This window comes from Rhinatrema bivittatum, chromosome 6, assembly GCF_901001135.1.
Source record: "Rhinatrema bivittatum chromosome 6, aRhiBiv1.1, whole genome shotgun sequence".
Classification (NCBI taxonomy): Eukaryota; Metazoa; Chordata; class Amphibia; order Gymnophiona; family Rhinatrematidae; genus Rhinatrema; species Rhinatrema bivittatum.
In genome coordinates, this window is record NC_042620.1 from 275,260,935 (window position 1) to 275,276,480 (window position 15,546).

At 45.7% G+C, this 15,546-nt stretch overlaps 1 protein-coding gene across 1 annotated transcript in view; it reads left to right on the plus strand.

Annotated features, from left to right (window-relative positions):
- The window catches only part of TEX11 (testis expressed 11), a 974,891-nt gene that overhangs the window by 195,275 nt on the left and 764,070 nt on the right, over nucleotides 1–15,546 (plus strand). Inside the window, exons 6-7 of the mRNA XM_029607248.1 lie at nucleotides 13,167–13,247; nucleotides 13,347–13,466. Coding sequence (XP_029463108.1) covers nucleotides 13,167–13,247; nucleotides 13,347–13,466 — 201 coding nt within the window. The remainder of the gene's footprint in view (nucleotides 1–13,166; nucleotides 13,248–13,346; nucleotides 13,467–15,546) is intronic.

A 15,546-nucleotide genomic window follows, 5' to 3' on the forward strand; every position in this document is an offset into this window, starting at 1 on the left:
TGTATATTGTGTTATTTTGACCAATATAACGTTTGCAGAATTTTGTTTTTGTGCACAGAATTTAAAATTTTTGTCAAACTCTTGTGGTTTAGTGTGCCCTTGGGCCTCAGCCCAGGCCCAGACCTTCCGGGCCGAGCCGAGGGTTGACTGTGGCTCCGCATGGCTGACGGGCTGACCCTCTGATGGGCCTGCAAGCTCCCAAGGCCAACATCCTAGGATGTTGGAAGTTGAATGGTCCTCCGACCATTCCGAGCCCTTTCGGACCTGCTGCGAGTAGCATGGAGCAGCAGGTCTGGCCTGAGGTTGAGGGCAGATGGAGGCCTTGACACGTAGACAGGACTATGGTCGATGCGGCTGCATCGCAGACAAGACACTTGGTTGATGCGAAGGCATCCTGACGAAGACACTTGACAACAGCTGGGTTGATGCATCGGCATCCGGGCAAGGAACATGACAACAACTAGGTTGATGCTACAGCATCCTGCTACAGCATCCAGGTGAGGCACTTGACAACAGCTGGGTTGATGCATCGGCATCACGGGCATGACGAAGAACTTGACATCCAAACAGGCAAAACACAAGGCATGGACATTGGCACTGTCTCTCAGGGCGCCCTACTCAGGCCACCCGCAGGACTGAGTCGCAGACCGCCCTTGCAAGGTGGTCACGGACCATGAGGGGAACGGGACAGTGCAGGAAAGGTCCAGGCAAAGAGGGACTCCAATGACGAAGCCGGTGTCACCCGAAGCTCCCCCTAAGGCTGGCGGGAACGGAGGCTCCGGAGCGCAGGGACACTTCCCAGCTGCAAGCTACCTCATTCTCGGGCATACACCATCCGAGAGCACCGGCTTACAGGAACAGAAGGCTCAGGAGCACCAGACGAAGATGCAGGGAAGAACATCCTGGCAGGAAGACACATCAGGACGTGGAGGAAGACGATCATGATGAGACATCAAACATGGACTGGGACCTCAGGCAGAACACCAAGACATGAAGACGTGGTAGAAGATAGACGAGACGATCCACGAAGAACAGAAGACCTTACAAGGCTCTGGCAGGCAGGAGCCTCCAGAGAGAAGTCACGATGATGCAAGGCCAAGACAGACTGAAGTTTGTACAGTGTATAGTGATTGTGTGTTAAGACGTTTTATAGGGCTGCAGTCCGGCGACTCCCTGGGAGGAGTTTGGCAGGCCCACACCTAGCTGGCCCTATAACTACGGAGAAGTGCTGCGGGCCGGCCCCTAAGGAAGGGCATGGCTCAAACCAGGAAGTCCATGCAAGCACAAGCAGCCTCAGGCAGGCCCCAAGGACATTGAGGCCTCCCAGGCCCTGGAGCAAATCCTGGACAGTTAACAGGCGAGACCCTGGCTTGGAGCGGTCTCCAGAAAGAGGTAAGGAGCCTCCCTTAGCCCCGCTACAGGAGGGTTCATAACAATTTTTGTGTGCAGAATTTTCAATTTTTTTACACAATTCTCCCAGGAGTAACATTTGCCCACAGAAAGCAATATGCCATCCAGGAAAGAGATTACCTTCTATCATGTTAGGAATTTATGAATTCAATTGCCTTTATCCAAATTACAAGGAGAACATAGAAGGGACTGCTCTAATTTTCATATTACACCTAAGAAAGTCATCTATGTAGGCATGATATAGGATTTTAATTTTCATTTCCCTCATGCTGACATCTATGTTATAACTATGCAACTAAGTAAGCATCTCTTGATCACAGATTCTGACACCTCTTGTACTAGAACTTAACTCCAATACTCATGCCAAAGTAATAGATGTAGAAAAAGGCTGCTTGTAAAAATTATACCATAACGATATGGAAGTTTGTCCTTCACTCACATCTTTCATCTCCGCGACAAATGAGACTTTCTTAGACAGCTCAACTTGAGACCATTGTAGAGACTGCTCATAGTGCCTGTCCTGCAAGAAAGGCAAGACAAATTGTGTTCAAAGAGACTCAAAATTGCATCATATGGTAGATTCTTCATCAAATGTAAAGATAACGGATGCTTATTGATTACTAACTTTGAAAAATATGGGCATATTCCTGTCCTGGTGGGAAGGATTGTTTTCCCACAAAATGGTAGAAACAAAGAAATTTTAGTAAACTGTTTCCATTTCCTTATGATCCATCACCACGCCTGGACTACTGGCCATATAAGAATATCCCATGTTAACTTATTGACTACAGCATCATTAATGTGCAAGAGATAAACTGGTGGATTTTAAAAGCTTTGTGCATGCCAAAATTGGGAGATACACTCATGTCTCCAGTCAGCACACGAGTATGTGCATATCTCCCCATATGCGCACAAATGCAAAAGACAAAAAATGGGTGGAGTGTGGGTGGACACGGACAGTTCGGATCCATAAGTAAAAATGTGCGTGTAAGTAATTACATGCTCAAGCAAACGCCAGGGTCCTCTACCTCATAACTTTACTTCTGCTATGGAAGAGGTATAAGTAGAAAAACAAAAAAATCTAAACTACTCAGGGTTTCAAGTGTCAGGGCAGGTAGGGTAAAAGGCTAGTTAGCTGAGGGTAAGGAAGTCATTTAACAGGATGAATTGCGAATGGACTGTGGAAATGGATATTGCCATCGGCACGTGATTCTTACAAAATCCCCCCTCTTATGTTGTAGACACGGCATTTGCGTGCACCCATATATAATTGTGCGCACATGTATGTGCATCCTGCCGATAAAATGGGCACACATATGTGCGCCCAGCACCAGAATGAAAGTTACAGTCAAAGTGGAGACCATGGTATGACAGTACCTTCTACAATATTTCCACACAGAACTTAACCCTACCAAAACATCATTCCATCGTGAACTGTATTGACAAGCAGTATTATTATGTCTCAGATTGAGCATCTCAAGGACCTCCCCCTTCCTCCATCTTTTGGATTAAACAAACTCATATCCTGTGCGGGCACGCCTTCCCCTCCAGATGAATTGGACAAAATAGAAATGTAACAAAATCACATCTGTTCTTTTCAGCCAGCAAGTCACCAAATGCAACTTGTATAACCTTTTTGGAAAAACTATCATTTTTAGCAAGGCACACCTCCCCATAAATGAAATAGGAAGGTTCTTCCAACCTAATAATTAGGTTTTAATCACTTGTATACTTTCACCAATGTTTACCCCATATGACGGATAAATTCCGGGGTACCCATACTCCTAAATACTTTATTTTTCCCCCATGCACCCATGTAAAGGGAAATGTCTCTTGCCAATTAACTTATGTTGTTTCCTACTAGTGCTTCTGTTTACTAAAATTTATCTTTAAACCTACAAAAGCTTGAGTTTTCAAAAGTTTTTTAATTATTGGCAAACCCTGACTGGGATCCCTCCAAAAAAGGCTATCTTAAGAGGAAGAGCCCCTATCTGAATGCCATGGAAATGAGGATCCATACACAGTTTAATGGCTAACGGTTCCACCGCCATAATAAAAAGCAGCAGTGAAAGTGGGCAGCCCTGTCTAACTCCCCTTCGCAGTGCAAAACTATCTGTCATATTTCCATTTATTAAAAGTCGAGCTGTGGGATTGCTATAAAGGGTTTTCAGCCGAATCATCATGTTATCCTGGAAATTGAATTTCTCCCAAACCTCAGGACATATAAATCCATGCCACTGAGTCAAAAACCTTCTCGGCATCCAGGCTGAGGACCATGGCTTGCCTATTCTGCTTTTTCAATAAGGCAGCGATCAATTTCCATACATTCTGTACCCTGTGTTCCCCCTTAACAAAACCAGTTTGATCGGGATGAATAATACTCGGGAGAACAACACTAATTCTGTTCATTAAAATGCTTGCTAATAGTTTTAGATTCACATTAATTAATGAAATGTGGTGGTATGATCCTACTTCTTTTGATATTTACTGTTTTTGTTAGGAAGAACAATTATTAATGACTGGTTCATTTCCTGAGAAATAGAACCTCGAATAAAGAAGTCATTGTACACTGCAGATGGAAATGGAAGCAGCAGAAATGTAAGAATTTTGTAAAATTCTGGACCTTACCCATCCATCTTCACAGCCTTGTCAAGTTTTAAATTTTGTATTACAGTATACACTTCAGTTTCTGTGATCGGTGAATTTAACCTATTTACTTTATCCTCTTAATATAGGCCAGGGGAAATCGCTAAAAAATTCTGTTTGAACAACAGTATCTTTTGGTTGCTTGTTATATAAAGATTGAAAAAACTCCAGATATCTCACTTCAGACTCCTGTACCGAGTGTTACAGGTCCTCTGCTGAATTTTTGATACCAGTAATAACTGATTTGCTGATCCCTTATTCAATCCAGAATTGCCAACAATTTACTGGCTTTGTTGCTATTCTTACAGAATTGATATTTAAAATATGTCCAAGATTTCTGTGCCTTCTGAAAGAGAAGCTGATTCAAGGGTGCCTGGATCTGATTCACTTGATTCTTATGTGCCTCAGACTGATGAATATTTTCAGCTTTTTGCAAAGCCTCCATAAGGCAAAATATTTCAGCATCCCTGCACTTGTTCTTCCTAGCCACATAAACAATAATATACACCCTGAGCACTGCCTTATCTGCCGCCCAAAGCAAGGCTGCAGAAATATGAAAGGATTAGTTCATAGACACATATTCCTTCAATTTTTCATGCAAATAGACCTGGAAATCAGGTTCTTGATATAACAATGGACTCATCTGCCAGTTGAAGGCTTTTGGTGCTATCAGGCCCACTTCCAGGCTCTGACTCTGTTGGTCTGAAACTGCGATAGTTCCTATTGAATTTGTTTAGCCTGGGGGCGCTGGCGAGCAGCGCTGGAAGATGGCCGCCTGAGACGTCTGCTCTGTTCCCATTAACAGCACTGAGGCGATTAACAGGAAGCAAGCTTCATTAGCGGTAGCCCGACCGCGAAAATTTTGCAGGGGAACATTTCGGGATGGCAGCCCGCAAGCGAGTGACTGATTTAAAACAGTTTTCTTTTAGCAAAGCAGCGGTGGAACTTCTGCCCGCCGAGGAAGAACAGGCCGCGGGAAGCCACGAGCCAGGAAATGGCGCGGATATCATGGGGAGCGCTACAGAGGCTGGTGATATGGTGTCAGCGGGAGCTACCCCCGATTTTCCGACCCGAGCAGAGCTGCGCACCTGGTTTGTCGAATTTCGGGCTGACCTCAAGGCACATAAGGCAGAACTGCTCGCATCCATAGCAGATATGAGGGAGGACCTCCACTCGATGGGAAACGGCGTGGACGACCTAGATTTGCGAGCGGACACCCATAGTGCAGCAATTGAAGTTCTAACTGCACAAAATAAAGAAATGTCAGCGGAGTTGGACCTGGTGAATGATAAGCTTGAGGATCTAGAGAACCGTTCGCGGAGAGCGAATCTCCGACTGCGAGGTGTGCCCGAAACAGAGCCATACATGGACTGCATGCAAACAGCGGCGGCCATTTGCAAATTCGTATTAGCCAAGGGATCCTCTGCCTCCAATGACGACGGAAAAGAAATAGATCTGGAGAGAGCTCACCGGGCGCTGGGTCCACGTAAAGACAATCAACCGCGGGACATAATAATCAAATTTCACCAATATCGGGTTAAGGAAGAAGTCCTTAAGAGTGCAAGATCACAACAACAATGGTCCTGGCAGAGTCATGCAATTTCTATTTACAACGATTTAGCTCCTTCTACTCTACAGAAGCGTTACTCACTACGGGAAGTAGCCACAGCCCTACGTAATGAAGAGATTCGTTACAGATGGGGCTTTCGTTTTGCCCTTATCTTTCAGTGAATCTGTTTAGCCTAGTGAAGAAATTACTTGATTTGAAAAAATAATCAAAGAATAACTATTGTGAGGATTAGAAAAAAATGTCACCAAGGGTGCAGGATGCACTATGCATTAGAGATGTGAATCGTGTGATCGATCGTCTTAACGATCGATTTCGGCTGGGAGGGGGAGGGAATCGGATCGTCGCAGTTTGGGTTTTTTAAATATCATGTAAATTGTGTAAATCGAAAACCGGCACACTAAAACATCCTTAAAACCCACCCCGACCCTTTAAAATAAATCCCCCACCCTCCCGAACCCCCCAAAATGCCTTAAATTACCTGGGGTCCAGTGGGGGGGTCCCGGTGTGATCTTCCACTCTCGGGGACACTAAAACAACCCTAAAACCCACCCTGACCCTTTAAAATAAATCCCCCACCCTCCCGAACCACCCCAAAATGCCTTAAATTACCTGGGGTCCAGAGGAAGGGTCCCGGTGTGAACTTTTACTCTCGGGCCTCCGGTACGTTGTAGAAATGGCGCTGGCTCTACGTTTGACCTGTCATATGACAGGGCAAACGTAGCGCCGGCGCCATTTTGTTATTTTGTCCCCCAATGTCAGGAGCGTAGGAGATCGCTCCCGGACCCCCGCTGGACCCCCAGGGACTTTTGGCCAGCTTGGGGGGGGCGTCCTGATCCCCACAAGACTTGCCAAAAGTCCAGCGGGGGTCCGTGAACGACTTCCTGCACGCGAATCGTTTTTCCGTACAAAATGCCGTATGGCTGGCGCCATTTTGTACGGAAAATGCCGTATGGCCGGTGCCATTTTGTACGGAAAAACGATTCGCGTGCAGGAAGTCGTTCCCGGACCCCCGCTGGACTTTTGGCAAGTCTTGTGGGGGTCAGGAGGCCCCCCCAAGCTGGCCAAAAGTCCCTGGTGGTCCAGCGGGGGTCCGGGAGCGATCTCCTACGCTCCTGACGTCGGGGGACAAAAACAAAATGGCGCCGGCGCTACCTTTGACCTGTCATATGACAAGGCAAAGGTAGCGCCGGCGCCATTTCTACAACGCACCGGAGGCCCGAGAGTAAAAGATCACACCGGGACCCTCCCTCTGGACCCAGGTAATTTAAGGCATTTTGGGGGGGGTTGGGGAGGGTGGGGGATTTATTTTAAAGGGTCGGGGTGGGCTTTAGGGTTGTTTTAGTGTGCCGGTTTTCCCGCCCTCCCCCTTGCCCTCCCCCTTCCCCCGATTTACGATTTTTTGACGATAAATCGGGGGAATTGTTATTGTATCGCGGCTCTAACGATTTTTGACAATTTAAAATATATCGGACGATATTTTAAATCGTCAAAAAACGATTCACATCCCTACTATGCATCCACTAGCCCCAGCTCACTACATACAAAATTTATTCCCCTGTTTTCATCCCCTCTTTTTGGGTCAGTGGTGGACTAGGATCACAATTTCTATTTACGACTATATTAAAATCTCCACCAACCAATTGAGATTCCAAAAGTTGCAGGAGCTGAGATGTTAATCCTGCAAAATAAATATTGAGAATAGACATTAGGGCCATATGCATTACATAAAGCTATTTTACAGTTAAATAGCTAGTCTAGCACTATAATAATCTGGCCCTTTTTATCCTTAAATTGTTGCTCCATTTGGAAGGGAAGATTTTTGTGTATCAGCACAGTCACACCTCTGGTGCCTTGAGTAGGGGCAGTAGTAGCACTGCCCAACCCATTCCCTCTTTAACTTGGCTTGCTCAGAATCTGTTAAATGAGTTTCTTGTATCATGACAATCTGAGAATTAAGCTTTTTGAACATAGTAAACAATTTCTTTCATTTAATGGGAGAATGTATGCCGTCAACACTCAAGGTTAGGATGTTAACCCTCACCATTTGATTGCCCGGCCATTCAGTAACATCTTGTGGCCCAGCTAAGTAAGCCACAGTATACAAATGCTAGAAATCGAGTGCTCCCAGCCCCAAAACACTCGACAACTATTCCCACAAGTGCAGTCCCAAAAACAGGTATTTCAAAGTTCCTGCATACATGCATAATCTGTTTTTCTGAGACCGTTCCACTATTCATCTTGCACATCCATACATTACACACATCCAGAACAGAACAACACCCAAAAAATTTCCTATCCAAGCCCCCCAAGGGACCACACACTACCCCTGGTTGAGCCTAACAATGGTGTATGCCCCAACACCTTCCCATGAGCCCTTTTCCCATCATTCTTCAAACCTTTCTGCATGCCCCTGTAGTATATTCATCCAATAGGTAAACCGTGTTATATCAATCTGCACATTATAAACATATCTGAACTGTAATTCAGCATGTCAGGAAAACAATATAGTAAACCATCATAGATATATGGCATACACTAACAGCTAAATTTTAAATCCCCTGCGCGCGGGGAAGACGGGGGTTACGTGCCTATTTTAGAAGTGTGCATAACGCGCCTATTTTAGAAGTGTGCATAACCCCCGTTACGTGCACAAGAGCCAGGTCTCTATCAAGGGGCGAGCCAGGGGCAGGGCAGAGCTGGAGGCTGCTGGCACAGTGGCCATTTGCCACTGTGCCGGAGGATTGCAAGCCGGCGCGAGCAACTTACGCCAGCTCAGGGGCTGACCTAAGTTCGGAAATAAAGAAAATTTAAAAAAAAAGGTACGGCTTTCTAAGGGGTCAGGGAAGAGGGAGGGAGGGTAGGTAGGGGAGTAGGAAAGTTCCCTCCCAGTCCGTTCCTTAATTGGAGCGGACTGGGAGGGAACTTTCCTACCCCCCTACCATCTGGACCAGACCACGCTTGTCTGCCGACTGCCCCAATTTTGGCCTTTCTCTGACTGATAGTCTGCTCCCTGCCCTGATCCTAGTGTGCTATTGGACTCTTGCTATAACCACCACCCTAGGGACCTGCCTAAGACCTGCCAGCTGCCAGAACCCAAGGACTTAAACCTGTAGGAGGTGCTTGCTGTAGGTGAAGCTCCAGTCTCTTCCACTATAGGGCATGCTTGCCAGCTGCTGTCATAGCCCTCGAAGGTTCATCTACGAGGCTGCATGAACTAAACCACGACACTAAGGGCTCTCGCCCATGCCACCCTTCACAAATATTAAGAAACAATTTTAGCTATCGAATGGCCGGGCAATCAAATGGTGAAGGTTAACATCCCAACTATGAATGTCGAAGGCATACATTCTCCCATTAAACGGAAGAAATAGTTTACTATGTTCAAAAAGCTTAGTTGGAGCGGACTGGGAGGGAACTGGGGAAGCCCGATCTCCTTGTTGCACATAAACTGGGCAAATCTCCCTTCCTGCGTGCGCCAGCACGGATTTTATAACATGCACGAATGTTATAAAATCGCGGGCCCATGTGTGCACACTGGGTAGCGCATGCACATGGAGGTGCACGCATACTTTTTAAAAATCTACCCTTAAGCGTACCAGTTAGTATCCAAATATGGAGAGCTTACTTAAGCACTGGTCTCGCAGTATTACCTTGCCTCAGCAACTGGTCTCCTGCCATGGCAGTACTTGTTTCCTTTGAGTTCCTGTGTCATATGTTCCTGATTCTTCATCCAGTCTTGACTCATCCAATCTTCCCTGTCCAACCTTATCTTGTATTGCCCATCTCGTCCATTGTCTTCCTTGTGTCCTTATTCACCCTTAGCCTGGCCTCCTGATCTGACCTCTTGTCTGGACCTGACCACGATTGCTTGTCATCTGGACTAGAACACGCTTGTCTGCTGACTGCCCCAATTTTGGCCTTTCTCTGACTCTGTTAGTCTGCTCCCTGCCCTGATCCTAGTATGCTATTGGACTCTTGCTATAACCACCATCCTAGGGACCTGCCTAAGACCTGCCAGCTGCCAGAACCCAAGGACTCAAACCTGTAGAAGGCACTTGCTGTAGGTGAAGCTCCAGTCTGTTCCACTATAGGGTGTGCTTGCCAGCTGTTGGCATATCCCTCGTAGGTTCATCTATGATGCTGCATGAACTATGCCACGACACTAAGGGCTCACGCCCATGCCACCCTTCACAAATATTAAGAAACAATTTTAGCTACAGAGTGGGGGGTTTTCACTGAAAAATAAACATGCTCTGTGGATAATTGGCAATTGCTAGCTGATAAGTACCTAATTGGAAATGAGCCTATAGCTTCAGTATTGCAAAATATTGATAACTGAAAACTGCATATATCAGAGACTATGCTCTATCAGAGGCTGAGAAGCATCCTATGTATGTACAACAGCGGCTGATCATCACAATACATGGGAAGCCAATCAGGAAAAGGCCTCAAGTTCCAAAAGCTCCTCTACCACCTGATGTGGGGAAAAAACAAGAGATAAATGAAACATCTGACTTGAACTTTCTGACCTCTTGTGCCCAAGCATGGATAAATCATCATAATTAAATCCAAGCAAAGAATTGACAATCTTGCAGGCTAAAGAGTTCAATAAAAAAAACAAAAAATAGTCTGAAATTAGAAATCTGGCATACCTAATCTTAATGCAGATGAAACCAGGAGGAGGAGAAACCAGACCATGGAGAGGCAGACCCCAGTCTTTGGAGATGCATCCAGAGGAGTCATGGACCACTGGCCACGGTACAGGACACCTCGCTTCAGGAGTGGTAAGAGGGAGGAAATTATGGCCATTTAGAAAGGCATTAGTTTGCACACCATATGATGTGGAGAATTGAATATTTATAAAATATATAAATCAGTAATAAAGACATTTATATATTATCCTAGAATCTTTTGATTTTTGCCAAAGTGTGCAAAGCGCCAGAGTGAGTGTGTACTGCCTGGAGGTGGATATACACTACCCATTAACCTGCTCTCCAAATGGGCTTCACCACAGGGTGCAAGATTTATATATTAATCACACAATATATAGGTTCCCAATCCTTTCCACCTTCAAAACGTCCCGTAAGAAATTTATCTGGCTAGCTTTAGGATATCTGGGTATATTCAGTGGCATGGCTGTGCTGCTAAATATATAGTGCTTGTTAGCCTTATACTTAGCTGTCAGGGCACAGCTCATTCTGGGCTCAAATTGGTACCTCAAGGTATCCTTGTAGCATGCTTAGGACATGGAGTTGGATAGGCGTATACTTAAATATACTGAATTTGGATTCCCAGGGATGTAAAACATAAGTTTATCCGGCTAACTAGCAGAGCCGCACAGTGGCTGAATATGATTCCCCTTTTGGCCAGATTCAACAAGTTTGTGTTTTAGGTTCCAGAAGGAACTACAGTGTTTATTCTCTGACTAAACTGTCCAGCAATAGATAACCTACATTGGAAAGCGGTTAAAAAGTGAGGAAAATTATAGGTAATTGTGAATCAAAGTGAGCTGGAAGCCTAAAAAGAGGAGGAGGAAACTGTCAGGGCATCAGAAAATTAGAGTACACCTAATACAAAGTGAGAGCAAGTTTAAGTTGTGATAAGATGGTGGACAGACCCACACAAATACTAGGATGCATAAACATGAGTTTTAAAAGCCTGGTGCATGCCAAAATTGGGAAATTTTAAAAGCTGCCCAGATGCATGCATATCTTCCACTGCGTACACATCTTACTCAATCTAAAACAGGCATGATCTGGGCATTGTCTAGGTAGGGCGTGGCCAAGAGATATGCACTTAAATATTTATGCATCCAGTGCATACCCATATCTACTGCCGTGTAAGTTTAAAAACAAAAAACAGCTGTTTTGGAGGGGTTTAAAGGGTCTGGGGTAACTGGGGGGGGGGGGGGGGGGGGGGTTGCCGGCTATTAAACCGGGGGGGGAGGGTTTGAGGACCTAGCTCAACACTTGTCAAACAGGTGGATGAACTGGTTAAACTGGTCGGGGCATGGACGTGCACTGCTTTTAAAATACCCTGATTTACACAGTCAAAACGGGAATTACAGGCCCAGGCATATATGTGCCCATGCTCAGACTATTTTATAACATGCGCCATTGTGCGCCCACACTTTTCCTCCGTACATGTCTCTTGTGAGACCTCGGCTGGAGTATTGTCAAATTCTGGAGGTTATATCTACAAAAGGATATAGAAGGATATTCACCAAAGGTCCAATGAAATGGGATTGATGACTTAAAATTATTATAGAGGAGATGAGAGATGAGGGGGATATACAGACATTGATTCCTCAAAGGTAAAATTAATACACAAGAGGCAAGCCTTTTTCAGCAAAAGGAAGTTCTAGAACAAGAGGTTATGATGGAAGGCTCCAGGACTCATATTAGAAAATATTTTTTCATGGTGGATTAATGGATGGCCTTCCAGGGGAGGTGGTGGAAGTAAAAACAGAATCAGAATTCAATAATGCCTGAGATAAGTACAAAGGATCCCTAAACGCAAAAAGTATTTATTTATTTATTTATTTATTTGAAATCTTTTCTATACCGTCATTCAGTAAATTATCCATCACAACGGTTTACAAAAAAGCACATAAAGTAATAGAAATTAGTTTCAAATACCGTAGCTAAAACATTAAAAAAAATGTGCCAACAATATGCAGTAACAGGGTAAATGGTAAGCCAGAGGTCATCTGATATTAATGGCATTGTACCAGGAATGTAATTGATGATATATGTGTGCCTGAAGTTTGAAATAAACATAGAGCCTATGGCTCACCCAGAATCCTTTGCTGCTTGGCCTATCTGCAAATTCTGGCCATGAGAACCTCAAATTGACCCTAGCTTGGAGACTCTGGGAGACATCTGGACTGGATTTAGAGCTGTTCAAAACTTATGATGGAGGGTCATGAGGTCACAAAGAGCAAATGGATGAGGTTACTTTCTCACAGGATACTTTCTCGACTTCAGGGGCCCAGTGAAACTGGGTTTTCCAATTCCCCCTGAGGACGGAAAGATTGACAGGACAAAGAACTAACAGAAGATTGACGTGAACGGCAGGCACGTGGGCCTCAATTGGGCCTCAAGATGGGAAGAGGAACAGGGAAACTTAGATTCAATTTATCTTATTTTAACACAAGACATGTGGTACATGATCCTCCCATAGATTCAAGCACTTTGGGGATTGAGACTGTCTGTGTTATCTATGAAAAAGAGGACTATACTAATGTACGGGGAGACACACAGGAGTAGTTCTGTCAAGTGGGAACTACTACTCAGTTTCTCCCAGTGGTACCAGGATTGCTTTTTGATATGCAATAATAAACTTAAATTTGTTTTTGCTAAATTTGGTTGGTACCTTTGTGTTCATGGGGCAGTGCCTTTAAGCTGATTTAATGCTTAACAATGGGCAGACCTGGTTGGTCTTCATCTACCATCATATTTTGTTTCTTTTAAAAGAAATGCAGTAAAAGCATTTTTGTAAAGGAATTCATTCAGTAAAAGTGTTTTTTTTCCTGTTCCAGATGACTATGAAGACAGGGAAGGGATGGGTGGATGTGGGAAAGCCCTCCCTTGCTGATGGATTCCTGGATATTGCAATGAAGGTAGGTTACAGATATAATTTATAAGCATTGCTTTCACTTTAAAGGACTATAGCTGTAGGACAGTGTTGTGACTGTACCATGGGTTGGTTTGTCTTCTAGGCTCTGGAGAAACTCTATGTCAAGCTAACAAAGAGGAATAACGAAGATACCAATATGAATGTCCACAAGACAGATGTGGAGAAGGATCTCTTTAAAGTGCTGACATATCAGGCTGAAGCAGTGCGTATTATTTATTATGCTTCCGGACCCCTACATTTGTCTCATCTATTGCTGTTTCCTGTCTTCTAGTCTGTCCTCTTATCCACCAATAATATTATTGTAGTGCATTTCCCTTTCCCTTCAAATCTCTGTGTGTCTTAATTTCTCCTATTTGGAGCTTCTTACCATAAACCAATGTGAGGTTTTTATTTTACAATGTAACAAAAAGATATCCGAATGTTTAATTGTTAATCTAAGTAAAATTTTTATCATGAGAACTATGGGCCTGTTTTCAAAAACCCTGAGCACCTGGCTTAGAGATTGTTTCACTGATCGTACAGCATTGATAGAGGTCCCTCCACAAAGAGATTGAGGACCATACCATTCCTATGGCGGGGGAGAGCTATGGCCCCCACATGCAAAGGAACTAGTCTCCTCGGGCAGGAGCCCTGGATGATGTAGCCTCCCCACCTGCCTTCTGGTCATGGCAGTGCAGTCTCCCTGGGAGAGAGAGTGAGCAGGAGCCTGGGCAAGCAGCTTGCTGCCTCACCTTTGGTGCCATGCCCAGTAATGGTTGTCCGTGCACCTCTGTGACCAGTGCACCATTAATCTGATACATCGATGTCAGGACCACATCAGGGACCTAGACTGCAATGGAGCATCATGGTCACCCTTGATGCTGTTGAGGGGCCGGGCACCCTCAATGCCATCGGGGTGTGTGACTGCCTTCGATGTTGTAAGAGCCTGCCATGCCATAGGCATTTGTGGACTCGAGGCACTGGAGTCATGGTGAGCCTGGGGCTTCAAGGTTGCGGACCCATCCATTCCATGGATGCCTTGGTTCCATTCTATGCCATGAATGCCCCGCTTCCATTCCATGCCATGGATGCCTTAGCCCATCTCATGCCATGGATGCCTTGGCAAGGAGTGTGGCTTTCAGGCCATGTCTGCCCTCAGGGCTGACAAGGTGCGTGGCCTCAATGCCATCAAGGTGTGGGGCAGCTGTGGAGGTCATTGGGCACGGATCGTCTCTGCGGCCGTCTACTGCTTGGGCTCTTGAGAGCCCTCAAGTGCCACTGAATCCCTCGAGCAGCAGGGACTTTGGCCTTGAATGGATCAAGCGCCAGGGTTGCCCTTTACTGAAGGCACCCTGATACGTTGAGGCATACTGGCATAGTGACCTGGTGCTCTTGAGGCACCTTGGCGGTGTCTCGATGGAGCACTGAGGGGCATTGTGCTGTCCATTCACTGGCCTATGGCTATCAGGCACCATGGATGCAGATGATCTCGGAGGCTCTGAACCACTGGGGTCAGGAGGCATTGGAGGCTCCGTCTGGATTCGTGCATCATCGGTGTTAATGAGCACTTGTGAGGCTTTCCTCAGCCATAGCTGCTGGAAAGGGATGTCATCGAGTTTGCAACATCGATGTCCTCAGATGGATAGGTGAGCTGAGGGGAGCAATTGATGGCGCTGGCAGTCATCGGATCCTCTAGGCACCAATGAGTCATGTTGGGGCTGAAGAGCCTCTGCATGTAGGTGCCCTGGCATCCTTGGTACAGCCAGTCCATCGATACCTTCAGTCACCAAGGTCTCTGTTGGTGCCGCTGGGCTGTTGACGCCGTCAAAACCCTGGGTGCAGCATCATTTGGTTCCCTGGATGTGATCCATCGTTGGTGGGCATGAAAGCGATATGGGCCCTATTGGCGACATCACCACTGTGGGCACCAGTGGACTTGGTTGGTTGCTGCATAAATGACTGCAGAGCACAATGGGCACTGTTGGTCGTCATGGACTTTGCTGCTGTTTTTCCATAAGGGAAATGGTGGTGAGCCATTCCAGATGCAATTTCAAGGGCTGTGTCCAGCCTCTTGGAGTGTTATCAGGTACTGGAGGGGGCGATGCCATAGAACGTCATCCACCACCATGCCAAATCCAGAGCCCCAGTGGTACTGGGGATGCCGCCGTCACACTGTTCCTATGCACTCCACTGGGTGTTACGGTGACAGTGGAGCAAGGCGTGTGCGGTCGGGTACAGCAAGGCATCTACTCCAAGTGCCTTGGAAGATTGAAGGGGTATTCTCCCTGTCTGTGCAGTTTTCA